The sequence below is a fragment of the Drosophila innubila genome (assembly GCF_004354385.1).
Source record: "Drosophila innubila isolate TH190305 chromosome 3L unlocalized genomic scaffold, UK_Dinn_1.0 0_D_3L, whole genome shotgun sequence".
In the NCBI taxonomy this organism is placed as follows: Eukaryota; Metazoa; Arthropoda; class Insecta; order Diptera; family Drosophilidae; genus Drosophila; species Drosophila innubila.
Window position 1 is genome coordinate 16,468,298 of NW_022995376.1, and position 26,225 is coordinate 16,494,522.

Genomic DNA, 26,225 nt, shown 5'->3' on the forward strand with positions numbered 1-26,225 from the left:
ATTTCCAAAACGTACCACGCGCAACTGGGTCACAATAAAAGCGTGTTGTTTTTCGCCAGCAGAAGCCGCCAGCAGTTTGCCCGCAGTATTCTTCCTAAATTTCTGCTATAAAATTACAAAAATAATTCTTTAAAATTCATTGTAATTGCATTTTAAACGTCATACTTGCAGAAATTGGCAAACTCAATTTGGATTTAGCTAAAGCAAATTCCGATTTTGAGCAGCATTTGTGTGAAGGTGAGATAGAGATAGACCAACATCCCCCCGCCCCTTGCCAACCACACTCCTAGCCAATCAAAGAATAACAAATAAACCGATTGTAATCGCATTTACCATGCATAACTAATTAATCCTTTTGTGCTAGCTTCTCTCCACTTTTAGTTTCAGTAACAACAACAACAGTTCAAAGCTGTTCCCGTTCCCCACAACAACAACAACAGTTACTAAACAAACCCAACGCCCGTTGTTACTCGTATTATCGTAGCAACCAACAAAAACACCAATCATCTCCAGAGTTAAAACTGGCTCTCAAGAGCTTTCAGTATTGTGCTTGTGCTTTTACTAACGCCCTTCGTCTCCGCCTTGTTGATAAGCGTTGTCGCTTTACGTATTATCTACGTGCAGAGTCGTGCCACCTCAATACTCTGGTATCATCGAAGCAGTTTGTCAAAGTGCAAAAACAGTTTTATCGCGACTACTCGACCGTCTCGTTGGGCGTTCCATTGAAATCGAGCGACGCGCCACTTTTGGGCGATCTTTGCAGCCGTTATCGTGCCATATTAGAACATACCTCGGCAGACGTCGGAACAGGATCGGGATCTGGAACTGGTTCAAAATCTAGCAATTGTAGATTAATTCACAACTGTTGTACGCATCGCCATCAGGAGGAAAAAGGACGCAATATGGAAAAAGCTGAAACCGAATTTACACGCTTGCCGACCAATGTGGTTCCAACGCATTATGAACTTATGCTGCAGCCAGATCTGACCGCTTTCAGTTTTACGGGAAAGACAATCGTGCAAATCAAAGTAAGTACCGTTCGACCGTTCGTTTGTTTTCGTTCATTTTTTTTTTGTTTGTCGGTCTCTCGCAGCTTTCGCTTTCACTTCTACAACAAATCATAAATATGTATGTATGTATGTATGTAGTGTGTGTGTTTGCGAATTCATATCTGACGTGTGCAAAAACATCGGACACTCTCCTTCACACTCGCTCACAAACACACACACCAACACCCACATACATGCATATGTGTCATTTTCTCTCTATGCTGCAATTTGCATTCAAGCAACGTTTACATACATATACGACATCACGACTAGGAAATGTTTCTTTCTTTGTTGTGGCACATACCGCTTGACACCAGCAGTGACTGGCACTTATCGCAAATTTATTTAAAGTGCGCCACAACAGGCCACCGCCTCCCCCCAAAACCCATAGCCCCCTTCACTGACGTATGCAGTCGTTGCCGACGCCTCTGCTGATCTCATAACGGTATATGCTTGTATACATTGTGTTTACGTTCAGAAGACAACAGCAACGGGTTTCTTCTCTTTTTTTTTGGGTATTTGTTTTAACTTTATTACCGCTCATCGAATACACTATCAAAATTAATACGTATTAAATCTATATGTATGCATTGTGTTTACGTTCAGAAGCCACAACAGCAACGGTTTTACCTTTTTTTGTTTTATTTATTTCGAAAGCTCATCAAAATTCACTATCAGAATTTATAAGTATTGAATCAAAAAAAATACAAACATTGTTGGCCAAAACGGGTTTGTTAGCTTGCGGCTTAAAGCAGGAAACCTGGTTGGCGAAATATTCACATACAGTAAACATGCGATATGAAAAACACTGCTTTACAGTGTCAACCATAGAATAAATTTCATACAATGTTCAAGTATATCTTCTATTTATTTGTAAAGATATTGTACTTATTTTTTGTCAACTAAGAACAATCAGCGAAAGTTAAACGAAATTTAAATAAAAATTAAGAACTACGATTTTAAGTTAATTTAAGTGACAAATCAAAATTGATATTTTCAATAATTTATAAAATAGATAAATATTTAATTTGAAATATTCAAAAATATTTGTATTTAATAGCTTAGAAACTAATAATACACATTTTTTAATGTCTGGAGTCTTCGATAAATATTTATTTTAATAAATAAAAAGAATAATTATTTATTATTGAAATTCATTAAAAGGTGTGTGCACTGTACATCTGTCGCGACCTTGAAATAACTGTTCATAACGAAACTTTTTTATCTTTATAATCGCTTTACTCGCTCTTTCGCTTTGCTTACTTTATGTTTTATGGATCTTTGTGGTAGTCTAACGGATAATGACAGTATGCTGACGTACGATCATTGACTTGTTGCCCCTTCGTAGACAGCACACACACACACACACACAGAAGTTCTGCGAAGAGTGTTTCTAATTGTCTGTAATTATTATCATTGCAGGTCAAAGAGCCAACGTCTCGGATCACCCTGAATGCCCTGGACATAACCATTGATAGTGCAGAGTTGCAATATGAATGTGAGAAGTTGAAGCCGAATTGCATCAATTACTCCAAGGAGAATGAGACGGCCACACTGCAATTTACCGAGGAGGTACCAGCTGGCACTTCCGGTGTGCTCTACATGACCTTTACCGGCGAGCTGAATGATAAGATGAAGGGTTTCTATCGCAGCAAATACTTCAGTGCCTCTGGGGAGGAGCGTTATGCTGGAGTCACCCAATTTGAGGCTACGGATGCCCGTCGCTGTTTTCCCTGCTGGGATGAGCCGGCTATTAAGGCCACCTTTGACATCACTTTGGTGGTGCCCAAGGATCGTGTCGCTCTCTCCAATATGCCAGTGATGAAGGAGGACGATTTGCCCGGTGAAATGCGTCGCGTTCGTTTTGATCGTACGCCCATCATGTCCACCTACCTGGTGGCCGTCGTTGTCGGCGAATACGATTTTGTGGAGGCCAAGTCGGCGGATGGCGTCATTGTGCGCGTCTTTACGCCCGTGGGTAAAAAGGAACAGGGTCAGTTCGCTCTTGAGGTGGCCACCAAGGTGCTGCCCTATTACAAGAGCTACTTCAACATTGCTTATCCACTGCCCAAGATGGATCTCATTGCCATTTCGGATTTCTCGGCTGGCGCCATGGAGAACTGGGGTCTGGTCACCTATCGCGAGACCTTTGTCCTGGTGGATCCCAAGAACACGTCACTGATGCGCAAGCAATCGATTGCTCTTACTGTCGGACACGAGATTGCTCATCAATGGTTCGGTAAGCATCCGGATTCACCATCATCTATACATGTACATATTAGAAACTAATCGTTGTTATTGTTGCAAATTTAATCAGGTAACCTGGTCACCATGGAGTGGTGGACTCATCTGTGGCTCAACGAAGGCTACGCTTCCTTTGTGGAATTCCTTTGCGTGCATCATCTGTTCCCGGAGTACGATATTTGGACACAGTTCGTCACGGACATGTATACGCGTGCTCTGGAATTGGATTCGTTGAAGAACTCGCATCCCATTGAGGTGCCGGTGGGACATCCCTCGGAGATTGACGAGATCTTCGATGAGATCAGCTATAACAAGGGCGCTTCGGTGATCCGCATGCTACACGATTATATTGGCGAGGATGATTTCCGCAAGGGAATGAACCTTTACCTGACACGACATCAGTACAGCAATACCTGCACTGAGGATCTGTGGGAGGCACTGCAAGAGGCGAGCTCAAAGAATGTGGGCGCTGTCATGTCCAGCTGGACCAAGTACAAGGGCTTTCCCGTTGTCAGCGTTGAATCCGATCAGAAGAACGATACACAGCGAGTGCTACGTCTAAGACAGAGCAAGTTTACCGCCGATGGATCGAAGGCCGATGAAGATTGCCTCTGGGTGATCCCCATTTCGGTATCTACGTCGCGCAATCCCAACCAAATCGCCAAAACTTTCCTACTGGATAAGGCCTCCATGGAAGTGGTGCTGGACGATGTTAGTGCCGATGACTGGATCAAAATCAATCCCGGCACTGTCGGTTATTACCGCACACGCTACTCGCATGAAATGTTGCAGCAGTTGCTGCCCGCCGTTGAGAACATGGCATTGCCGCCGCTGGATCGTCTTGGTTTAATTGATGACATGTTTGCCATGGTGCAGGCTGGCCAGGCTAGCACCGTTGAGGTGCTCCAGCTCGTTGGCTCCTATCGCAATGAGACGAACTATACCGTGTGGACAGCCATCACCAATTCACTTGCCAATCTGCATGTACTGATCTCCCACACAGATCTCATGAATGACTTTAATAAATTTGGACGCAGTCTTTACGAGCCGGTTGCCTCGCGTCTTGGCTGGGAGCCACGTGAGAACGAGAATCATCTGGACACGCTGCTGCGCAGCCTAGTGTTGACACGCCTCGTCTCCTTCCGCAGCCCCGAGGTCACCGAGGAGGCACGCAAACGTTTCCGCAGCCATGTCAATGGCACCAAGCCGTTGCCCGCGGATCTGCGCAGTACCTGCTACAAGGCAGTTCTACAGGACGGCAATGAAGAGATATTCCAGGAGATGCTCACGCTGTATCGCTCGACGGATCTGCACGAGGAACAGGATCGTATTTCCCGCGCTCTCGGCAGCATCGGCGATGTTAATCTGCTGCGTCGCGTCATTGATTTTGCCATGTCGGTGAGTAGTTGCAAATTTATAATATATATTCCTGTAATCAAATGCTAATCACTGTCTTTGTCAATTAGGGAGAGGTGCGCGCCCAGGACTCGGTATTCGTCATTGTAGCCGTGGCTGTAAATCCCAAAGGACGCGACATGTCCTGGGAGTTCTTCAAGGAAAACAACAAGAAGCTGCTGGAGCAATATCAGGTTACTAACTTAAACTTTCTTTAGTCTTTTAATTGCTCATCATCCAAATCCTTTTCAGGGTGGTTTTCTGCTGACGCGACTTATCAAATACTTGATTGAGAACTTTGCCTCCGAGGAGAAGGCCCGCGAAGTGGAGGAGTTCTTTAAGACCAACCAGATACCCGGCTGTGAGCGTACTGTCTCCCAAGCCGTGGAGACAATTCGCCTTAATGCCGCCTGGCTGGAGCGCGATCTGGAGAAGTTGTCCAAGTATCTCAAGGGCGAATAGGCGAGTCGGTGACATGACGCATACCAAAGCATTTAGCAACAACAACTATAACAACAAGAACCCGACCAAAGCTGTCACAACAAACACCTTTTAAGTGAGCCAAATAGGTTAGCATTATTAAGCAGCAACTAAATACAAACTGACATCTCTCGGCATCTCTCACGGCCGGCCCACATCTAGAGCCCAGCGGCATTTATAGCCGAGTTCAATAATTCAAGTTGCTCATTCTATATAAAATGTGCACTTCTATATATTATACTTCTATAACAAATATATTATGTTGAGTTTATGACGATAAATAAATAAATGCAATTAAATTACCAATTAAGACACGCGACAAATATCTTTTAAAATTCATATCATAATCTTTAATATACCAAGCACGGTTTTAACGTTAGTCTTAAATATTCTTAGGATCATCGTTGTTATTATTGTTTTCAAATTTGAGAGATTTACGCTTCAGCTCCTGACAATTTGCCCAGAAGTTGGCCAAACGTTGATCACTGTTGGAGCAAAACTCGCGAAAATCCTTAAGCATTTTAAGCTGGAAAAGTTCACCATCCACGGAATTGTTAATGGTCAACGCTTTCCACTTTTTGTTGGGTATCATGTGGTTCCACGCCCATAAAAATCCCACTTTCTTGGGCACATTCGTGTTGTTGGTGTGGCCATAAACGCAACGCGTGACGTTCGCTTCCTGGCGACTTGGTGACTCCATCTGATAATTGTGACTGGCACAGCTTAAAGACAGATAACTTGATTAGCAAGAATTCGAGTGTCTAGCTCTTGGTATTTACCGTATAAGGGCGAACATGTTGCCAGTGCAATGCACATACTGGTACTCCTTGGGCAGCTAAAGGATATAGTATTTGATAAGTTGATAGATCACTTACTAAGTAACAACTCACGTCTTTGTTTGTTTCCTCCAGCACGCAAGGCGAGAAACCAAATCTGGCCAGGATGGCCTCCTGCAGGAAGAGCATGCGATCCGATCTGCTGTCCTCGGGGAATTCTGTAAATGAAAAAAAAATAATATTTAGTTCTAATCTGATAAATGCTGCCAAAATTCGTACCTTCAAAAAGCGCGGCGCCATCGGGCAAGAATGTAACACACAGTGGAATGAAAATGGGACCACGCAATGGATCCGACTTCTTTGTAAAAGGCTCAGCCATAGGATCCGCCGGCACGGACACCAGCTGATAGTTACAATGATTTGCCTTGCGCATCCAGCCGGAAATCTGCAATAAAAATAGCAATATTAAAAAATGCATGCGAATAACATGTATCAAAATGATTACCAAATCGGATACAATGGGTCCTGATGAGGTAACCCACTCGACGACCAGCTCAAATGCAAATCCTGGCTGCATGACCGTGTGATGCTTCACATGTCCCCACTCCATCCGATCGCTCTTCTGGTTCACATCAATCTCCAAGTGCGACTGACGATAGACACGCTCTGAAAGCAATTAAATGAGTTTGAACCTTACTTCCTACATCAAAGTACTCACTGTTCTTGCAGTAATCTGTCCAGGATTGAGGTGCAGTTGTGTCGCGCAGGAAATTGGGCACATGCGAGGGCGTCGGCTCGTCGTGCCATAGAAAACTGCAGCCCTGGAACTCAATCTCCAGCCACTCGTTGACAAATGCACTGTAATCGTTCAGAGGCGGAGCGTAATCTGTGAAAGTGCATCATTAGTTTATTCCTTCGAAGGAGCCTGTGACATTTTAAGATTTACCTTTGGCATTCTTGTCCTGTTGTACCACATAGTAAAAGACAAAACCTGGCACAACGGGCTGATTCCAATCACCGGATGCGTGGCAAATCATTCGCTCCCTGGACAATAAATACCACTTTTAAATTAGACAAGAAGTAGCTAGATTAGTTAGCGAAGCTCACTTGCGCATGGCTTCCAAGAGATCCAAGGGATGGCGGCCGTTGGTGAGACGCGCCTTCAGCCACATCAATGCATCGTAGGAGACAAAGGTGCAGGAGGGCAAGGACTGAGTCTGGGAAAAGTAACCAACTCCAGTCGAAGGATGCTTCATTGCCTCAAAGATCTCCGCTAGCGTTATGTTTGCACTGAACTTGTTATCCACAGGAAAACTAAGAAAGAGGAAAATGGATAAGTTTATTTATTTATTTTAGAAATGATCAATTTAAAGGTCTGGAGTTATAGAAAATAATTAAATAGAAAATTTAGATGATTATTTAGATCTCAAAATAAAATTATATAACATTTTAAATTAAAAACTAAGAGTAGCTAGTAGTACATTTAACTAATGTATTAATAACTTACCCATCATCCTGGTCATCTCGAGGCACAACTGCAACAGCAGTTGCAGCAGCTGCTGCATCCGTGCCGGGAAAGATGCGTGAAATGCGACTCGCCTCTAGCTTGGAGCGCACATTAATGCTGTCAAGTTAAAAACCGGATTAGTCGATTCCAACTAACCAATTATATTAGGAGATTGGGTTCGTGAGCTGAGTGTGTGTGTGTGTTGTGTGTAAATGCCAAAATTTATACTTTATATTTTATATATTTACAAGTGCAACTAACTTTTTTTCTTTCTCTTACTTTCGCTTACAATTTAGCCATCCAATTTGTTATAGTGTGTTGGGGGAATTTTGTCGGGGAACAGGATGCAATTGGGTTATAAATATGATAGATATGCGCGCCCAGAGCTGAATGCAGTCAGAGAGATTTGAATTCTGCTCTGAATGCCTTCGCTAACTGGACGCTGGCGTGGCACAAACCTTTGCTGCGGTGCGTTTAATAGATTATGATTCTTTTCAGTGAATCTAGGTGTGGGTGTGTCATGCTGCTGAAAGCCAAATACCAAATTAAAGTGTAATAAAAAAAATAAAAAAACAAAGAGTATAATAGCCGAGGCATTTAAATTGCAATAAATATCAGGTGTGTTCTACAAATATCTAGAAAATTAAATACCGGTGCTACTGATATGTCAAATTAATTGTTTGGACATTTTTCAGAGACACAGAAATCGGCTTTTTAATAAAAGTTTTGAAATGTTTTTCAACGTTTTAATGCAATTTAAAAAGCGATCTAGTTTGATTTAAACAATTATATCAAACCATTTTGGGGTTTTAGAGTTTTGTAGAACATAGCAGTACATAAAATACACTACAAACTAAGTGCACAAACCAAATACAACAAACATAACATAGAGGAACTACAAACTCAGTCACCAAAAGAGGAAGAAGAAGAAGAAGGGGGTAAGTGAGACGATACAAAAAAGCTCAGCTCGCAGGCGCATTGAAACATATACAGATGCAATTCATTGTGTACGTGTATGTGTACGTGTGTGTAAGTGTGTGTGTTTGTGTAGTTTATGTATTTTGGATACGATATAAAAACCTGGGTCTTTTCTCGGGCAGGCGATTGCTGCCGACACGTTCGCGAAACGGAGAATTCGTGAGTCCCTGCAGACACAGACAGGAAGGAGATTGGCGTTGGAAGACAGTGAATACATTAGAATTAGGACATATTATCAGTTCAAACATAATCGATTAATTGTGAAATAGAAAAGCGTGCGCATTTGAAAGCAGCAGTTGATAAAAAATTACATAAAAGAAATTCAAACAAAAAGTGCGCAACTCAAAAAAAAAAAAAAAAGAAGAGATTTCTTGATTCGTATGGCGTTAGATTGGTAAAGTGGATAGTTAACCTGGTTAGGAGGCCTGGATATAATGCTCGTACTGTGTCGCCGCTTGGTTAGGCTGTGGGTGGTGGGGCTGTCCTGTAATTGTACATTAAGGTAAGCGGTAAGCACTACATTAACATTTAACAGTTTGTTGGTAAGTTACAAAAATAAAAACAGCAACAACAACAACAACGATAAGAAGACTGCAACTCTGACAAAACTAACAGTCCGCTATTATTTTTTTAAAACTGCCGCGGAAACAGTGTTGATAAAACACTACGCAGCACTGGAAAGTTCAAAAACGATTAAGGATTAACACTTAACGAAACGTTCAAATTAATATCAATAACAAGCGAAATAAATTATTATGCAGCTTACGCGCGCTTTTCGTCCAATTTGTCGCTTTAGTTTGCTGACATTCTCGATAAGTCGCACAAAGTCCTCAATAAGATCCCTCGTATTGTCCACAACGGCTTCCGTGAAGATATCACAGCGAGGGCTTCCAAAGCTAACGATCTTATTAACCATGCTCTCCCGCGGCAACAGATACATTCGAAAACGCCAGTATTTGAGACTCTGCAAAGATAACATTTAGTCAGGAATCAAACCGAAAACAGAGGCAAAATATTTTTTTTTCGGAATAAATTAAATTTGAATGCAGAATGAATAAAGAGGTCTAACCATGATCAAAATGACATTCCGCTTGAAAATCGGTTAAGTTTTGCCAAAGTTATGACGGCTTAAAGTTAGTCAAGACTCTGACCTTCAACTTTACAAGTCAAAATTTTTGTTTAATTTCCCATGATTTTTTACAAGAAAATGAAATGTCTCAGAATCAAGTTTTAAGCGTTATTTTATACTAATTATGATATAAGGAGTTGACTAAAAGTGAAAACTTGAGATTTAAAATTTTCAATTTTCAAAATTTCAAAGGGGGGACCCTTAGCATCAAAATCGAATTTTAGCAAAAAATTATTTTTTTTAATAAATTAACAAAATTTGAATACAGAATGAATTAAGAAGCAAAACAATGATCAAAATGACATTCCGCTTGAAAATCGGTTAAGTTTTGACAAAGTTATGACGGTTCGAAGTTGGTCCGACAATGGATCTAGCAACTTTACAAGTCAACATTTTTGTTTAATTTCCGCTGATTCAAGATACTCACCTCCATTAGCGGATAGTCCACGTCACCGCGTGTACAAATGTACAAATCCATGTGATTCCAGTTGAAGTTTTCCAGCTTCTCTGTGGTAAAGTTAACGCCTGAAATCTCGTAGGTTTCATGCTGCGGCGCATGAAAACGATAGCGGTAATCCACATTAATGGGCGGATATGGATGCCTTAAACGTAAATGGAAATAATATTCAAATTGTTAATGTTTTAATTTCGAAGTGAATTCACCTGGGTCTGTAACCTGTAACGGTTATTACCGAACCGCTCAGCGAGATCTTGTGAAAAATGCGACCAATGGAGAGCAGATACTCTTTCTTTGTCTCGCTGGACGGCGGCAACACGGCAGAAGTGGATTGATTGCTGGTAACAGCACATCCGGAGCCGCTTGCCGAGCAGCAACTATTCGAGTTGCTTGGTTTCTCCTCAACGACAATCAGCTGAAATCCCTGCGCCAAACGCTGTGAGACAATCTCCTTGCAGACCTCCTCCGTGGACAGAGGCTTTCGATAGACAGCACGACTCCTGGCATAGTCCAGGTTCACGTCATCCGGCAGCAATGTGTAGTCGGAGATGACGTAGTCGTTGTGCAGCGAACGCTTGTCCGGAAAGTAGTCCGTGGTGATGGGCAGGCAAGCGGGTATGGACAGAGATTTCCAGTCGACGCCTGAAAGCGGTAGCAGTGGTAAGAAGGATACAAAGCAGCGGACGCCGCAGCGTGCAGTGGGCAAGAAGTGTTCAAGAAGATACGCAAATAGAAAAAGCCAACGCCGATACGAGATACAATTACATAAGTAGTAGTAATAGTATAAATAATAGTCAATAGTATTAAATAATAGTGTTTATAAGTATATATATAGTTATACAATTTTTAAAACGCTCAAGCTATATAAGACCAGGTTCTCCAAGTGTACAGAAATTAACACCAGCTATAAATTTTGGGGTTTTTATTTTTTATTTTTAAGGATTTGTGATCAATTTAAATTAGCAGGTGCGTGCGTGCAGTGCAGGTGGGCGTGTCTGAAAAGCATGCAAACATTAAAAGGTTAAAGAAGATTGCTGATAACGGATCACATGCCACATGCCACATGCTCGTGAGGATTAACCTTACACCCGAAACCGTCACCTCGGTCAGATGTGGTGACAAGATACATACATATGTGCAAAGGTTTGGTGGACACTCTAAAAAACTACTGGAGTACTGAACTACATGTATAAGGATTTTTAATGGGCACTAATTACATGCTTCTATTACAAAATGGTGTCGGTGGAAGCGTCGCGCTTATGTCGAATATGTACAGGACTCCAATCCCATAGTCCGAATGATATTATGCCAATTAATTTGAGCGGGAAGACAACATAGTTTTAGTGCTAACTTTTCATACATGATACAATTTACAATTTTTTCAAATTACAATTTACAAATATTTTCTATACAAAAAATTAAAAATTTTTTTTTTCATTTCTATGGTTAATTTCATTTAATTAAGCATATAAAACTTAGACATTTAATTTTAGCATACTATCTTCAACTTTTTTCTCTTTATGTGTAATATGTACTCTTTCAAGCGGTTTTAATATTTATAATGCACTAAAAAGTACATACTCTTTGTAATGGAAAAAGGTTATATTAGAAAAAAGATTTAAATATAATTCAAACATTATTCTAATATAATTCAACCGTAATTAAGCTTAAGCTTCGTTTAACAGCGACAACATAAAATTCTAGAAGCCACTTGGGTGTGCTTTAGTCACAGGTGGGTGCAAGTTCTACACTACGATAAGGATAACTACATATGTTCTTGTCTAAGAATGCTACAGTGTAAATGGTAGGCTTGTTTGTGTGTGTGGGGTGTGTGTGTGTGTGTGCGTGTGTGTGTTGGGGTTGGATGCATTGCTTTGTACAAAATTGTGAATTGTTTTGTTTTTTGCCAAACCTATGATGATCTTTCCTTTGCCGACCGTCTCTGTTGTAGCCTCAAGCGGTGAGCTTCCAAAATTACTATGGTCACTTTCGATAATCGGTTTCATATGTTTTCCCGTTGCAATCCCACTTTCTAAACGTTATACCGTTATGCCGATGATACGTTTCGATGTCAATAAATTCGATTTTTATGGTGAATTTTGAATTTGTGGTTATCGAGTTGAGAATCCAATTGGGAGTTTTGTTGTCGATTTATTTGTTGTTTTTGTTGTTGTTGTTGATGCCGCAGCGTTTTGATGTGTTGGTGGAGTAGCGGGATTTGTGAATTGGCCATTAAATACATATAGTATACATATATATATATATATTTAGTTAATATAATTTCAAAATTTGGTTTTTCAATTCAATTCAAGTCGATTATCGTCGATAATAAAATAATGGGTTAAAAATGAGATCCAAAAATAATAAGTACATAAGTTAATTAGTTGAATATGTATATTATTAAATCCAAAAATTACTGAATGCCTTAAAACAAAAGTGCGGTTAGTAGTAGCTACGTTTACAGGACAATCTGTGGCACAATCTCGCCCAGAAATGCGCCCAGACTCACGAGCAGACCAAAAAGATACAGATAAAAAACAGACGCCAAGAGATTTAGATTCATGGGACGCACTTCATGTATCCGCTCAAAATACTCGAGGCTGGCAAAATCATGGATAAATCCGAATTGCAAAGCACGACGATAAGTGTCGCTCCTCCAATAATCAATTAATCCCGCCTCATTCGCGTGCAGCTCAAATTGATGCAGAGGATTCTTGAAATGCGATTCAATGCGCAACTGGAACTGAATGGGAAATGTGCCATAGCATAGCTGGGATAGCCAGAATCGCTTGTGCCTTAGATAACGCTGCTGTTGGCTCAGAAATTTCCAACGTGTGGTGCTGATCGGATAGATATACCCAGTACTCATCTCCGCACGATGACCATAGAAAGCGCTGTCGTCCACATATCTAAATTGCCGCAGAAACTGCTCCTCGTGACCGAACGAATCCACAATGGCGTCCACATCGCTGGGCAGCACCTCTATAGGAAACGGTAGCTGGAAGAGCTCCAGCAGCGTAATCGAAGGCTTGCTAGTCAGAATCACAGCCAGGAGAGCAGTCAACCTGGTGGCATAGAACTGCACGATGACAGAGGCGCTGAAGACGAAGATGCAGCAGAGCAGCATCACACAGGGAAACCTCAGCCAGCATTTGGCTTCGGGAACCTGTGCAGCGCGATTTCCTGGTACGCCCAGGAGTGACCAGAGGCGCAAAACCGGCTCACAAGGTCTAACAAATCTCGTCAGACGATGCACAAGTGTCACAAGTGACACCTGGAGCAACAGACAGAGCCACAATTGCAGCTTGAACGGCAGAAAGATATATAAGCTACGTGGAATCGGATCACCCAATGGCAGCATGAAACATCGTTGCACCACTCGATAGGGATAGGAGTAATCCACCTTCGTGGATTGCTTTAATGTCGTAAACTGATGTGGACTGAGCTCCACACGATCCTCGACAATGAGCTGCACCAGAGCGGGCATATTCATATTGTTGGAGTCGTTGATGTACAGCGGATACAATTCTAAACACACGTTCAGATGTCGCATCAGTTCCCTCATCAAGGTGCCGCCAGAGCCATCCAATTGCAGCTTGCCCTGCTGACGATACCAAAACGTGGCCGGCACATCCAGCTGGACGGGCACACGCAGCTTGTAGCCCTTGAAATTAAATCGATGGGGCAGCGGAAAGAGCGAGCGTTCATCATGACTTGGACTGAGCTGTAGCACACGGAGAGTGGGATACGGATCCATGTGATAGAGTCGCCGTTGAGCCACCATGACCAAAGCAGCACGAAATCCTTTCAGCCACAAGTACTCAAAAAAGGACCTCAGACTTGAACGTGACTCGTCACCTTCCAACACAAACAAGCTGAGACAAAAGCGACGTCCACGTGCCCTTTCCGTCTGCATCTTGATCACGGGATCCCTTGAATGTCGTGCAAAGATCACAAAGAGCGTTGCCTCATCAGTGAATGTGCTAAAGGGTCCAGCTTGCTGTTCCGTGGATGTGATTTTAGGAAGCCAACGAAAGTAGTTGCTGTCATTTACAGACAATGCACGATGCAGTGCATCTTGAAAGCCTGGATTTGTGGCTCCAGCGCTGTGCATTATGCTGATTGCCTCCACTTTATATACGCGTCCAATCCGATCCAGCAACTGAACCACGTCTGTTGGCCAAGCTGCTGTTGCCATGACTGCTGTCACCAGATGTAGCAGAAGACGCCTCATGCTGCTCGGAGACTCAGGACACGACTGACACCGACTTGTGTCCAACTTATGTACCCGCCCTCGATAAGATCTCACACAGATGCAAATTAGTAACTAATACAAGCAATGCAAACATACCAGTTGTAATTGCGGGCGTCCATTCCTGCTCCCCCGTGGCACCCCACACATAGGATTTGGCCTGAGTGGCCGTCAAATTGGGCACATTGGCAGCAGATGCCGTTGCAGTTAACAGGGAATTGGTGCGTCGCTTGAAAACTGCAATAATTCATTCAATATTCTTTAATAGACCTTGGAAATGATTCAGTTGATTACAGAACTAAAGAAAAACTTAATAAGATTAGAATTATTATTTAAAATAACTGAAATAAAATCATACAAATAAAAATATAAATACTATAATTAAAATTACAAAACTGAAACTAAGCTAAACGTAATTATAATTATAATTCAATATAAGTTTAAATTGAATTTAAATAAAACAGAACTGAAGCTGAACTTAATATAATTATTAGAATTTAAATATTGCGCTAGGATGAACAAATGACTACAAATTACTACTTACAATCTGATTTTTCCTCGCCCATTACAAAGTTCTGTGATACGATGGATTTGCTGAGGCTTATCATTGAGTGTGTGGACACCTGGTCGTACTGATCTCCAGCAGCTGAATTGTAATCACTGTCATTATTGTTATTCGTGTTGTTGTTGTTGTTACTATTGGATTGCTGCAGTTGCCGATGATAGCTGACAGCGAGCGTTGTCTTGGCAGGCACGGCTTGGTAATGATGCTGCTGAATCAGAACACCCGTGGGTCCCTTTGGGAATATATGTGTCCAGCGGCGTCGATTGGAGGTCAATTTAATCGTCACATGCGACGGATCAAAAGGATTGATAAGCGCTCGTCCAGGTCGTACAATTGGTGCAATGCTAACAATGGCACGTCTGGCATTCTTCTCAGAGGCTAGGGACTCGGATAAATTGGTGCTGTCCGTCAAGGCAGCCAGCATGCCCGACGTGCCATGATGTATGTCCGGATCAGACATTTTTCGTCGCAAACTGGGTATCTTAGTGGGCGTCAGGTTCTCCCAATCATTGTTACGATAAGCATACGTCTCAAAGCTGGGCACCGATGTCTTCTTTGCACGCACCACGCGCTGCAGGGAACTGGAGAATGAACGGTTAGCAAAGATCATTTAAAAATAAAGTGTATATAGGATCTTACCAGGTGCTTTGCGCTGGCAGTGGCTGAAAGATTTGCTCATCGTATGCATCATAGTCAAAGAGCGAGTTGTGTATGTACTCCGATTGATTGCAGCTGAGAAAGTTACGCTCATTCTCCTCCACATCCGACTCATCAACAGACGATAATATGGGCAACTTAATGCGGGGTATAAAACTGGAATAGGCAATCTTCTTGTTGGTAGAGTAGAAGCTTAGGTTAATCCAATGGGGTAAGGAGTAGTCATCGGCCGATGTTAAAGTAGTGTCCTTGTTATGGAATTTGAGCAGCGGCACCGCGTGAAGCGGCTGCTCACCGACACAGACGAGATCACTGCCGACTCCATTGTCAATGATACGCTGCTTAGTTATATTGGTTAGTTCTCTGTCCACAGAAAATACACCGACACCAGGAGTAATTACAACGGACAGCTGGCCAGTGCGATCAAAGGTGCGATCCAGGTAATGTTTTTCGAACGTATTCAGCGATATGTTCAACACTTCCAGGAAGTTGCCCTGCGTTGCCGTCGAGTTAGTTGCCTGTGGAATGCGCATATTCTGACGCTCATGATAGCGTAAAACAGTTTCCTGATAGGAGGTGAAAAGCTTCCGCAGCTGTGCCAGCACGGTACACCAATCATCGTTACGTTCATTTTGAATGGCGACGCGGTAAAAGTCCTCGTAGAAGCGTCCCTTGTAGTCCTGTTGCAGGCAGTCACGCATGTGGGCGGGAAACTCATCCAAACTTTTTGCCGCATAAAAGGTGCGTGAGAAGAGCACAATGGTGACCTCGTGGTTGCAGCCAAGCTTCTTCCACTTCTGAAAGAGTTCGGTGAGAAAACCGTTGACAGCCTTCTCAAAGTACAGATCGCCGTGTATATCAAAGTCCCACATTTCCGAAGACATCTGCAGAAACAGATAGACCATCGATGTGCTGCTGCGAAAGACAATCTTTGTATCGTCTGTGATAACGCCACTGGCTACCCGCTCGCCCTGTGACCACATCTCGTACACTTGACAGCGTATCTGCATGTCGTTGTAGTCAATCTTCTTGTTCACATACACGCATGTATTGGTCTGTTATCAATAAATGAAGATGTATTCATGCCAATTCTGCTTGCGACACACTACTTACCAGATACGTCTTCAGACGCCACATTTCCGATCGGCCCATGTACTGATCCTTGAATGTTATTTCTATGGAATCGAGTGCGACATCAGCGGGATTTACAATTTGCATAACAACATTGGAATAGGAGCGCATTTTAAATGCTGTCGCAATACACGACTCGATGCTTATCACATTGCGACCGGTTTTGCTCTGTTCATTCAACTCAGTTATCTGGAGCAGCAGATGAGTACCATTCTCATCCTCAGGCGCATAGATTTCCACCACATTGCCAACCTTGGCTGTCGGATGATCCTGTGGATTCAACACCAAATCGGCATCTACCCACGCAAATACACATACTTTTAGAAACCTTGAAGATTATAAATTTTTGCCATTTCTCACCGTATGACTTATTGCAGCCCCTCGTGTGCGTGTTCAATTTGTAAAGCTTCATCTTATTTGTTAGCTTTACGGCTCCATTTGCATTCAAATGTTTAGTTTAGGTCTGTTTGTCGTTCTTTCGTTGTTTTTTGGCTTTTGTTTTGGTTTTCTTTGCACAAATGATAGTTCAGTGTTGATGAACGTCGCGCAGTGCGCAACAGCTGATATAGACGGACCGCCACAATCTGCAGGCAAAAACAAATTTAGATGCTTTAAAGCCAAAAACAGATAATTTTCCCTTCAATTGCGCACAATTTAAAGAAAATAAATATATTTTATTTTAATTTTTGTATAGTATATATTAGTATATATTTTGTATAGTACTATATAAAATAAAGCTGACAACGTTTATAAATGTTGTTCCTTTGGGAGTAAACTTTAATTTATTATATTAATTTAAAAAAATTAAATAAAAAATTTGAAACTCGACATAATCAAAAATATTAAGAAAAATTTGTAATTTTCTAGCTTTAAATTAAGAGTAAAGGAAGATCCTCTTTTAAAAAAGACGCCAAATATAGATATCGTTCCTTTTCCTAGAAACCAAGATTGTTAATTCAAAACGGGGGCGACATCTTTTTTTAACTGGACTCTTTTTATACCCTATTTAATAAATTAAAGATTGCAGGGTACACAGGGTACAATTTCTGGTGCAGATAGCTGGGCTGGTAACTTTCCAGTCCCACACATACATTCACAGAAGTGTCTGTTGACATATTTCGAGTCAGCTGGAAATATCCAACCGTTTTAATTATAACCAGATTTTGTATAATTGAACCTTGTACTCTGTTTAGAGACTTGCATGCACTGCATAATATGAAAATAACTGAAAACAGATAAAAAGACACAAATGTATTAATTTTCAATGAATATTTTTTTTATTAAATCGCAATATCAGTGAGTACATTTGACTAACAGTTTTTAAGACAGTCGCCTGGATAAATCCTCAGTTCAATAATTACAATAAATACATAAGCATAGAGTTTGCACTTCAACTTGCTCAACTGTTTGAGGGATGTTATGTATGCATGTGTATATGTAAGTGTGTATTGCATACTGCATAGTATGTATGCATGTATATTATTGTTGATTAGAACTCGTAAGTAAATTGTCATTGACGACAACGATCATTTCGGCTGATAATTTCGTTTTGAAAGCACTTCTGCTTATACATTATAATATATAGCTCAAGGCATTACATTCGCTTTGAATGATTTCGCTTTGCTTTGGACTTTGCATATTTAATTAAGGTCGCTCACCAGGATGCGTCGATTAGTAAGAGAGTATATGAGAGTATGAAAAGTGGGTGTGGTTGTGTGTGTGTAGATAACAATCAATCAATGTATCTTTCGCTTTCTCAATCTCAACATGCAGCTTAAACTTAGACAAAACTAGCGAACAAACTCACTCCTAAAAACTAAACGAGTACAAGCTACAATTAATTACATTTAAGAACTAGGGATAAGGACTAACGACTAGCGACTAACGATTCACATGGTCACGGTCGCGAGCACCACAGTTATGTCGTCCGGTTTGCCGCCACGTGCCTGGATGTTGTTGCGGCGAGCGCTGAGGGCGAAGGGCGAAAGGAATTCGCTGTTCAAGGATAAAGTGCGGGCCATGAGTGCCAGAGTATTGGCTGTCATCTGCAGCTTGACGGGATCGTGTTCACCCTCCACGTCGCGTAACACCTGCAGCATCAGATCCTCGGGCACATTATCGAAGACACCGTCGGTGGCAATGAGAATGACATCACCTTCCTGCACGGGGAAACTCATGGTATCCGCCGATTCGGGACTGTCGCTAAGCACATTGGGACCATGCCCGGGTGGCGGTAGCGACAACTGAAATGGGGTATTAAAATAGTGCTGTTGCTCATCCGATTTATGGACAATTTCGCCTTCGCGCACCACCATGAAACCACTGTCACCGATATTCGCCGTGTGCACCGTACTCGTCTCCCGGTTCAGGATGAGCACACAGGCTGTACTACTGCCCAGAATTGGCTTCTTCTGTTCCATCAGTTCGCAGTAGCTGTAGGCAAGCAGGTTAACAGGTCGTTGCGGGTTGAAATGGGTGCATCGCACCAGGCGTTCGCATGTGCGCATGAGGAACGATGAAAACTCCCCTGGATCGATGCCATAGCTGCGCCAGCCGCCGACGCCATCGGCCACGCCCATCACATCCGCTGTGTCTGTGGACGCCTTAAACCACGAGTCCTCGCCGTATTTGCCCGGCTTGTATTTGTGTCGCAGATTGTCCTTGGCAAAGCCACAAACCACCGAGACGAATCGGGGCCGAGATCGATTTGAGGTTGACTTTGCAGCACCTGCACCTTTGGTTGTTGTTGTGCCCGTTGCCGAGTCGAGCAGTGTCGAAAAGCTGCTACGTAACGCACGCGAGATTAGACGCGATGTCCAATTAAGCGACTGCATCTTCTTAAAGACGCAAATACGCAACGAACGAAACGCGTGCACTCGCAATTATCGGATGCTCGTTATATGTACATATAGATATCGATTTAACAATTGTGTCGGTGTGTTCGCGAACTGTGACGTAGTTGGTGGCATCAACAACCACTTTTAACTAATTGCAAGCCACAAATTTAACGATTATACGTTTCAATTAAATAAAAAATACAACTACGACAGTGTTATGTGATACATTTTTTTCCATACGTCAAAGTCGCACATACGTCATGGTAAAACAGAGGTGTTATTTAACTTAACAGCGACAATAACATTAACATTGCCTCCACTGATATTAACAAACATGTGACTTTGACAGATGAGCAAACGATCTATCGATAATTTAATTAGAGACAGTGACATGGCAAATTGTTTGGCGGTAAATTTAAATTGGATCACCCAACATGCAATATTTATTCAACAAGCAGCTTTTAACAAAAAAATTCTTTTTGTTTAAAGTTAATTCACAATAATGGATAACAGTTGACAAAATTCTAATCAACATTTAGTTTGCGGAATGAACCCTCTGTTCCGTAGATACTATCGAAATCAATTGGCTTTCCAGGACGAAGTTTTTCATTGGTACCATAATTGGCATTATCCTTAAAGAAGTCTCTGTATTCGTCAAACTTTTTACCCCAGACAGCAATAGCTTCTTCAATAGAGCCATTTTCACCACCATACTCCTTGGGCAGGTATTTGAGAGGAACATGTTCTGTCAGCGATTCTATTTTGCCGTGAACAAATAGTCGTCCCTGTTGTTTCTTTGACATCATGGGCTTAAACATGTTGAAAATGGTTTCAAATCCAGTAATCGTATTTATAAAGTGTTGTCCCTTGGGTCTCATCGGCAAGGCCTCTTCGTTAAATGCGGTCATCTTTTTTGCCATTCCAGGTGTCATTTGGAGAAAGTGACCTGGAGTTGCACCTTTTAAATCCATAATAAAAATAACGCCGTTGATTATAGCGTGATCATCCTCCATCAGGGCAATTTCCTGCATAACCTGACCGACTTGCATTACCTCCAACATCGTGTATTTATCAGCTGAACAAACGCCGATTCTAAACATGCCCACACGACATCCATTTAGTAGGTTCGGTAGGTAGACTATGGGTCTGTTTTAGATAGGTTTTGAAATTATCAATCGACCTTCAGCATTTCAATATTTTTATTTTCAGCTTACCCTAATCGTTGAATTTCACGCAGCTTGGGATTGTCAACATCAGTTACACTAAAAAGTTCTGGGTACTTGGTGCGCAATGTGAAGTACTTGTCCAACTTGGCCTTGGTTCTCTCGAGACTGTACTTGCAGCCGCGAAGAAAGGCAATCAAGAATTGATCATCTGTGCGAGGATTCAGATGGGGCTGCTGCTTGATCCATGTCTTCAATGCCTCCAGGTCACTCTCAATGCGCTCAGGGACTTCGTTGAGGAACTCCTTGGCATTGGCCTGCAACTCCTCAGAGATTGGACGTATTTGGGCTGGCATTTCTCGAATTTCGATTGCTCGTTTCTTGACTATTGAACTACGACTATTCGTAGGTACTATCTTATTAGGTACTGCAAAGTTATAGCTGATTTGATTATGTCGTTTTATCAATTTGCGATAACATTAATTGTATGCCATATACCTAATAAAGACAAACATTGGCAAATACATAGCTTGATAAAGTTAATATTTCATCGAAGAACTAAAGTTGGTCGTAATACGAAATAAATTGCGGGTACTAATAATAATTAAATTATTATAGGATTCACAAAAGTATTTATAAACTCGTAACATTTATTTTCTTTTCTTGTTGAACTACTTCTGGAAAGGATAATAGTCGAGTCCCGAGTTATAATTGTATTTGGGCTTTTGTTTCTTTTTCGCGATATCAATTATCTCCTGCACATCCTTGCGATAAGCCGGGGGCAGCATTTCATCATGTAGCGTGCACTTGAACTCTACAGCTTCTTCCACCTTGTAAATGTTTCTCCGAATAATATCGATGTCTCGTCCAAACTCTTCCTTGAGATCCAATATCTTTGTGGGCGCCGTATCAAACATAATGTTGAAGTGCGTACCCTCCCGATGAACCACACCATGCTCACTCACTTTGTGGGGCAGCGGACGTGATCCCAGGTTTTCTAGCTTCCTGATAATGCCGCCTTTGTTGAAAATAGACTCAGCTGTTCGCTTAATGACAGAAATCAGTTCCGGCTATAACAAACGCACATTTCAGTATTTACTTTACATAACTGCTGCATTCTTTTTTATACAAACCCGTGGAAGCTGCCGCAGCACCAACGATAATTCATAGGAAGGCATATTGGATTGTGTTAACTAATATTAATAATTTTATTGCTCAGCTATGTTTAATTTACTATTATCAATTAATTAAAAATCACAAATCGGCACAAATGCAGAATTTGTTTTGGTTAATCTGGATAGCGTGAGCCTGCCAGCCCGTCTTAAGCAAGTCGGCAGCACTTCTACTACAAACCAGCTGTTTTAGCTATTTTTTGAATGCTTTCCAGCCAGAAACTTCTATTTTTCCTTTAAAAAGTTGGCAGCACTGAATATACTAAATTGACAACAAGACTGTTGCATACTTTTCGGCACGGAATAAATATGCATTTTAAGTTTGACAATAGAAGCAATCCGACATTTAAAAAATGGAGCGTTTTCACAGACGTGATTTAAATTTAAGATGCACGTTTATTAAATTATGACAAACAGAAAGAATTAATTATAAAGTACAATGTGTTATTCTTACAACATAACTAAATTATAACATCAATAAAATGAAGACACAGTAAAATTAATAAAGACTTAAACTTTAAAACTAACGGGCACATTGATTCGTTCATTTTCCATGGACACCTCAATGAAGACCTGGAAATCTTTTTTAAGCATTTCCCGCCGTAGAGAGCGCAGTGGACGAACTGTAACATCGACATGTCCACCGTCTGGTGTAATATAAGATTCGCTTGGAGAAATATGCAGAAAATCTCGTACATTGCAATTGATCTCAATAAATTGGCGCGATCTGAAGCTATTCTTTATAAAAATCTTTTTTACGTCTATTGCATTGCTGCCACCAGACAAATCAAAGGTAATCGCATCAGGTTGCACTGACCAGTTCCGCTCCAGAGGCTGCTGATCAATTGCAGAAGTGGTATCCGCCTCATGCAGCTCATCGACTGGTTCCAGCATATTGCTTGGCGTTGGTGAATTGGCAGCACACACTGTACGAAACAGAACAGTCTCCTCCGCGTCGGGCAAACAGAGATGCGAAGTCTCAGCGGATTCATCAAAGTCACGATTTAGGGTCAAGGCCACATCTACTATCCGGACTCCCGTCACCAGATCCAGTATAAGCTCCGGCGGTTCGTTCAACATGGCAATGCTGCGTATGGGCTGCTCAGCTGGAAAGCTGCACCAAATGTTGTCCAGCATTGACGAGGTCAACTGCTCCCGCTGCTCGCCGGACATGCGCTGTACCAAGGCACGCATGCGCTGCCTGTTGGGTTCATCTCCGCAGAAGATTCGCATATTTGCCAACGTCAGCACCTGCGATGTCTTTTTCAGTATGTTTTTGATATCCTCACGATTGGGTCGGAATATAATCTGGACCACGGCCTCACTGTTTGTGGGCAAAATAATCTTGCTGGGACGCACCTCGAATGCCGCATTCAGTCGTGGCTTCAGCAACACTGTGGAGTCAACTGTGATGCCAGCAAAGGCTGTCAACGGTCCCTTATTGTAAAACTTGAAGGAGGCAGTCAGTGGACCGGAGGCCAATTCACATACATTGCCAACGGTTAGGAAGCTTGCGCCAACCGGACCCTTGAGCAGCCCTTGAATGGTAACAGATGCGTTGCCACCGTAGCCGTACAGCGGTATTTCCATGCCAGGCTGCTGGCAGTTATTGGCGCCATAGGGCGCATAAAAAGAGAGTGCTCCAATGGCTGCTCCGCTGACCGTCGGACAGAAGTTGACGCAGATGCTGCGGCATTCCATTGACTGCAACGTGATAGTGTTGCTATCGCCGCCAACCAACTGAAATCCGGGTCCTTGTATGCACAAACGTACCATCAGACGCTTGTCAGATGTGTTCTTGATTTGCATGGACTTGCGCACATCCGTGCGTAGCTTAGTGCTGCCCCAGCCCAGGCTGGTGTGGGTCACCTTTAGGGGCAGTATTTTTCCATCTCGATGACTAAACTCGCTGGAGTTTGAGCAGCGGGACATGCTGCGTGGAGCTCCACTTGATTGAGTGCCGTTAACACCCTTGCGCAATGTGCTAAATCCACTCGTGGAGCTAGCTTCGCTGCCAGCCGGTGAAGAGTTGACCCTTCTGGCCACAGTGGAGGCATTACCATTACCAGCACCTGAAAGCAACATGCGACGCTCAGAATTTGTTGTACTGTCCAGCAAAGGCGACGACAGGCAACTACGGGGAGAGGATAACGGCGACACATTACGCACACTTTTCACTAGGTTTGGTGATATTCCAAAGTCACATTCCGTAGACGAGGGCACAGCATCGCAGCCATCAAGCCGTGTCGAACAGAAGGAATTCTGATTGCGAGCGGTTGCCACAGAAACACTGTGTTTCTTGTTTACCGGAGTCTTGTCTTCGTCATCATCCTCATCAGTAGTCGGCAATGGCTGAATTCCATCACTGCTTGTTGGACTAACGACTCTCTGAGAGTTTGGAGATTTGGTGTGACGCACACGACGTCCTGGCGACTTCACTGGAGTAGAGGGCCATTCATCAATGTCGGCATCGTGACCATCACAAGGCGTCACCAGAATATTTGGATTGCTGAGGTCCGCCAGCGGACTCAGAGGTTGACGTTTTGTTGGCACCGCAATACTGTGTTGAATTTCCTTAAAATCAGTCGTATTCAACAAGGAATCCGTGAAGCTCATTGTATCCATGAGTTTCGACTTTGATTTACATAGTGTGCTGTCGGCAATTTCATTCTCTTTGTTTTCGTCATCTTTGTCGTGATCATATCCATGGTGACGAAGCCTCTCGACCACGTCGTTGACAGAAGTGTCGGAATACAAATCCAGATTTCCTGTAAAAGAAAAATGTGATTAGTTTATCTATTATTCTGCATGATCATAGTATACTTACGTAGAGCTTCATCTATTGCTGACAGGCTGAGCAGTTCCGAGCTAGTTGGTGGCTTCTTCTTTCCTTCGATTTGCAGTGCTTTGTTAAACTTATCCTGCTGCATTTTCTTCATTAGATTGCGTTCCATCTTGGCGCTTTCGGCCTTTGTGTATGTTTTATTCTCGATATGTGGCGTTATTTCCACTACGCTATTTGCCACTGTTTGTGGTTCTACAAGAGCAACTTCTGGTTGGTTTCTGTTGCGATTATCGTTGCTTACAAACATCGAAATGCTCTCCGAGCGCATTTGAAAATAGTTGCCCAATGAAAAGTTCGGATCGCCTGCAATAATTGAGCTGCAAGACTCAATTGATCATTAATAAATGAATAATTTAGTTCATTATACTACTCACTTGGACACTGATGTCTCTATTTCTGGCGTTTGCGGTGGTGCTGCAATTTTCTGCAATGCCTGTTTGCTCAGCGTTGCCGTTGGCACAGCCGCAAATTCTTGTGCCCAAGAGATTTCTCCCATCACCAGCTTGGACTGCATCATTTCAGCGGGAGCGAAACTCTCGTCGAAGCCTTGTCCGGCTGCCGAGTTAAAGGAGAAGCCACCGCCGCCATTGAGGCTCATGTTGCTCAAGTCCGCAGTACGCGGCAAACTGCGAGAGTAGCTAAATGAATCACTTATGGTACTGGTGTTTGTATTCTCATCGCTGGGCGCGTTCTCCAGCCGCTTGGCGAATTGCACCCGCGCCTTCTCGACAAAGGATGACTTTAATATGTCTGCCACAGAGATTTGACTGCTTTGTTTGGACGATCGCGACTCATTCCTGCAGAGTGTTGAACGACCTGTAATCTCGCCTGGCTCAAAGAATACGTTTGAGCCCGTTGGCGCTGGAGTTTCCAGTAAAAGGGAACCGCTCGAGTTTAAATCAATCGTTTCTTCAGTGATCAGATCAGATATATTGGTGTAATTTCCGACACTATTGGGCGCGGCACTTGCACGACTGGTGGCTATAAAATAAAAAAGGAATATTTCACACTCCTCTTACTTTTAACATTTTCCACTCACGCTTGGCTTTTCCGAGATTATAATTTCTTTCCATTGATCCTGCCTGATAACTGAGACGCGTTCGAGGTTTCTCCAATGTCTCCAATGCCTTTTGCCGTCCCGCCTGAAATTTCAAAGAGCGCCTTTTTTGTAATTGTATTGTGTGTTTAACTGTATTTTTATAGTTACCTTGAGTCGTTCATGAACATCTGTATTTTCTCTACTCTTATTAGCACTACTATTCTTAGATAAATTGGACAAATCACCAAACACTGCATAGAAAAAAAACCAAAAGTATTAAATTTACAGTTTGGATGTGAAGCAGAGTTTGGATTTCTTACTTACCTCTAAGATTGTCCATGCTTAGAATGCCCAACGAGTTTTGGTCCATGTTGCTGCTGCTACTGCGGCTGCTCGTACTTTTATCCATATCGCGCGAGTTTAGCAAAACAATTACAATACAAAATACAATAAAATTTTACAGATTAACAAAAACGCGCGTCGTTTGCGTTCAAAATGGTGCTCGTGAATCACGTCTATTCTGTATGTCAAGCTGGTCACACTTGCCGA

General features: G+C 42.3%; 7 protein-coding genes across 16 annotated transcripts; 1 reads left to right on the plus strand and 6 right to left on the minus strand.

Moving 5' to 3' along the window:
- Positions 1 to 131: 131 nt before the first annotated feature.
- On the plus strand, positions 132 to 5,478 carry LOC117787134 (puromycin-sensitive aminopeptidase; the record flags this gene model as incomplete). Its single annotated transcript, XM_034625574.1, has 6 exons — positions 132 to 237; positions 355 to 1,028; positions 2,472 to 3,288; positions 3,367 to 4,691; positions 4,760 to 4,882; positions 4,941 to 5,478. Coding segments are annotated over 6 exons (3,255 nt in total), but the record flags the coding sequence as incomplete, so codon positions are not given.
- A 13-nt stretch (positions 5,479 to 5,491) lies between these two features.
- LOC117789162 (GATOR complex protein Iml1) lies at positions 5,492 to 17,202 on the minus strand. 10 transcript variants are annotated; one of them, XM_034628230.1, is made up of 20 exons: positions 16,981 to 17,202; positions 16,603 to 16,916; positions 15,472 to 16,544; positions 14,812 to 15,413; positions 14,367 to 14,504; positions 11,928 to 12,047; positions 10,222 to 10,657; positions 9,986 to 10,160; positions 9,196 to 9,393; positions 8,842 to 8,913; positions 7,910 to 7,974; positions 7,452 to 7,568; positions 7,052 to 7,258; positions 6,891 to 6,988; positions 6,663 to 6,830; positions 6,450 to 6,610; positions 6,224 to 6,389; positions 6,059 to 6,162; positions 5,948 to 6,003; positions 5,492 to 5,890 (listed from the first exon to the last, which is right to left on the minus strand). In XM_034628230.1, exons 1-20 carry the CDS (start codon positions 17,030 to 17,032, stop codon positions 5,551 to 5,553), a joined length of 4,662 nt encoding a protein of 1,553 aa, XP_034484121.1. In that variant the 5' UTR covers positions 17,033 to 17,202; the 3' UTR covers positions 5,492 to 5,550. The 10 variants fall into 10 exon arrangements, 9 of the variants coding, with proteins under 9 accessions (XP_034484121.1, XP_034484119.1, XP_034484120.1 ...); XM_034628228.1 differs by having other exon boundaries at positions 7,910 to 7,977; XM_034628229.1 differs by lacking the exon at positions 7,910 to 7,974 and adding an exon at positions 8,532 to 8,596.
- On the minus strand, positions 11,915 to 14,337 carry LOC117789165. Its single transcript, XM_034628237.1, has one exon. The coding sequence runs from the start codon at positions 14,247 to 14,249 to the stop codon at positions 12,474 to 12,476; it is 1,776 nt and encodes a 591-aa protein (XP_034484128.1). The 5' UTR covers positions 14,250 to 14,337; the 3' UTR covers positions 11,915 to 12,473.
- Positions 17,203 to 17,874: 672 nt separating the features above from the next.
- LOC117786364 (protein phosphatase PTC7 homolog) lies at positions 17,875 to 19,699 on the minus strand. The gene has a single exon (XM_034624571.1). It carries the CDS (start codon positions 19,452 to 19,454, stop codon positions 18,510 to 18,512), a length of 945 nt encoding a protein of 314 aa, XP_034480462.1. The 5' UTR covers positions 19,455 to 19,699; the 3' UTR covers positions 17,875 to 18,509.
- Positions 19,700 to 19,871: 172 nt separating this feature from the next.
- On the minus strand, positions 19,872 to 21,025 carry LOC117786366 (alpha-tocopherol transfer protein-like). Its single transcript, XM_034624572.1, has 2 exons — positions 20,672 to 21,025; positions 19,872 to 20,603 (listed from the first exon to the last, which is right to left on the minus strand). The coding sequence occupies exons 1-2, from the start codon at positions 20,974 to 20,976 to the stop codon at positions 19,982 to 19,984; spliced, it is 927 nt and encodes a 308-aa protein (XP_034480463.1). The 5' UTR covers positions 20,977 to 21,025; the 3' UTR covers positions 19,872 to 19,981.
- Positions 21,026 to 21,240: 215 nt separating this feature from the next.
- On the minus strand, positions 21,241 to 21,925 carry LOC117786367 (probable 28S ribosomal protein S6, mitochondrial). The gene is made up of 2 exons (XM_034624573.1): positions 21,754 to 21,925; positions 21,241 to 21,690 (listed from the first exon to the last, which is right to left on the minus strand). The coding sequence occupies exons 1-2, from the start codon at positions 21,796 to 21,798 to the stop codon at positions 21,292 to 21,294; spliced, it is 444 nt and encodes a 147-aa protein (XP_034480464.1). The 5' UTR covers positions 21,799 to 21,925; the 3' UTR covers positions 21,241 to 21,291.
- A 243-nt stretch (positions 21,926 to 22,168) lies between these two features.
- LOC117788676 lies at positions 22,169 to 26,182 on the minus strand. Its single transcript, XM_034627510.1, has 6 exons — positions 26,001 to 26,182; positions 25,845 to 25,927; positions 25,677 to 25,779; positions 25,012 to 25,618; positions 24,620 to 24,954; positions 22,169 to 24,560 (listed from the first exon to the last, which is right to left on the minus strand). The coding sequence occupies exons 1-6, from the start codon at positions 26,083 to 26,085 to the stop codon at positions 22,303 to 22,305; spliced, it is 3,471 nt and encodes a 1,156-aa protein (XP_034483401.1). The 5' UTR covers positions 26,086 to 26,182; the 3' UTR covers positions 22,169 to 22,302.
- Between the last annotated feature and the right edge of the window lie 43 nt (positions 26,183 to 26,225).

What these genes read in the sequence shown, in the direction of transcription:
- LOC117788676 (XM_034627510.1), bottom strand. Translation starts at nt 26,085, where the DNA reads ATGGATAAAAGTACGAGCAGCCGCAGTAGCAGCAGCAACATGGACCAA. An exon ending in ATGTTCATGAACGACTCAAG is followed by an intron (nt 25,780 to 25,844) that starts GTAACTATAAAA and finishes TTGAAATTTCAG; the next exon opens with GCGGGACGGCAAAAGGCATT. An exon ending in TAATCTCGGAAAAGCCAAGC is followed by an intron (nt 25,619 to 25,676) that starts GTGAGTGGAAAA and finishes TTTATTTTATAG; the next exon opens with CCACCAGTCGTGCAAGTGCC.
- LOC117786364 (XM_034624571.1), bottom strand. Translation starts at nt 19,454, where the DNA reads ATGCAGTCGCTTAATTGGACATCGCGTCTAATCTCGCGTGCGTTACGT.
- LOC117786366 (XM_034624572.1), bottom strand. Translation starts at nt 20,976, where the DNA reads ATGCCAGCCCAAATACGTCCAATCTCTGAGGAGTTGCAGGCCAATGCC. An exon ending in CGTGAAATTCAACGATTAGG is followed by an intron (nt 20,604 to 20,671) that starts GTAAGCTGAAAA and finishes TATCTAAAACAG; the next exon opens with ACCCATAGTCTACCTACCGA.
- LOC117789165 (XM_034628237.1), bottom strand. Translation starts at nt 14,249, where the DNA reads ATGAGGCGTCTTCTGCTACATCTGGTGACAGCAGTCATGGCAACAGCA.
- LOC117789162 (XM_034628228.1), bottom strand. Translation starts at nt 17,032, where the DNA reads ATGAAGCTTTACAAATTGAACACGCACACGAGGGGCTGCAATAAGTCA. An exon ending in TGGACTATCCGCTAATGGAG is followed by an intron (nt 9,394 to 9,985) that starts GTGAGTATCTTG and finishes TTATCTTTGCAG; the next exon opens with AGTCTCAAATACTGGCGTTT. An exon ending in TGGAGGAAACAAACAAAGAC is followed by an intron (nt 6,004 to 6,058) that starts GTGAGTTGTTAC and finishes TATATCCTTTAG; the next exon opens with CTGCCCAAGGAGTACCAGTA.
- LOC117786367 (XM_034624573.1), bottom strand. Translation starts at nt 21,798, where the DNA reads ATGCCTTCCTATGAATTATCGTTGGTGCTGCGGCAGCTTCCACGG. An exon ending in TGCTGCGGCAGCTTCCACGG is followed by an intron (nt 21,691 to 21,753) that starts GTTTGTATAAAA and finishes CGTTTGTTATAG; the next exon opens with CCGGAACTGATTTCTGTCAT.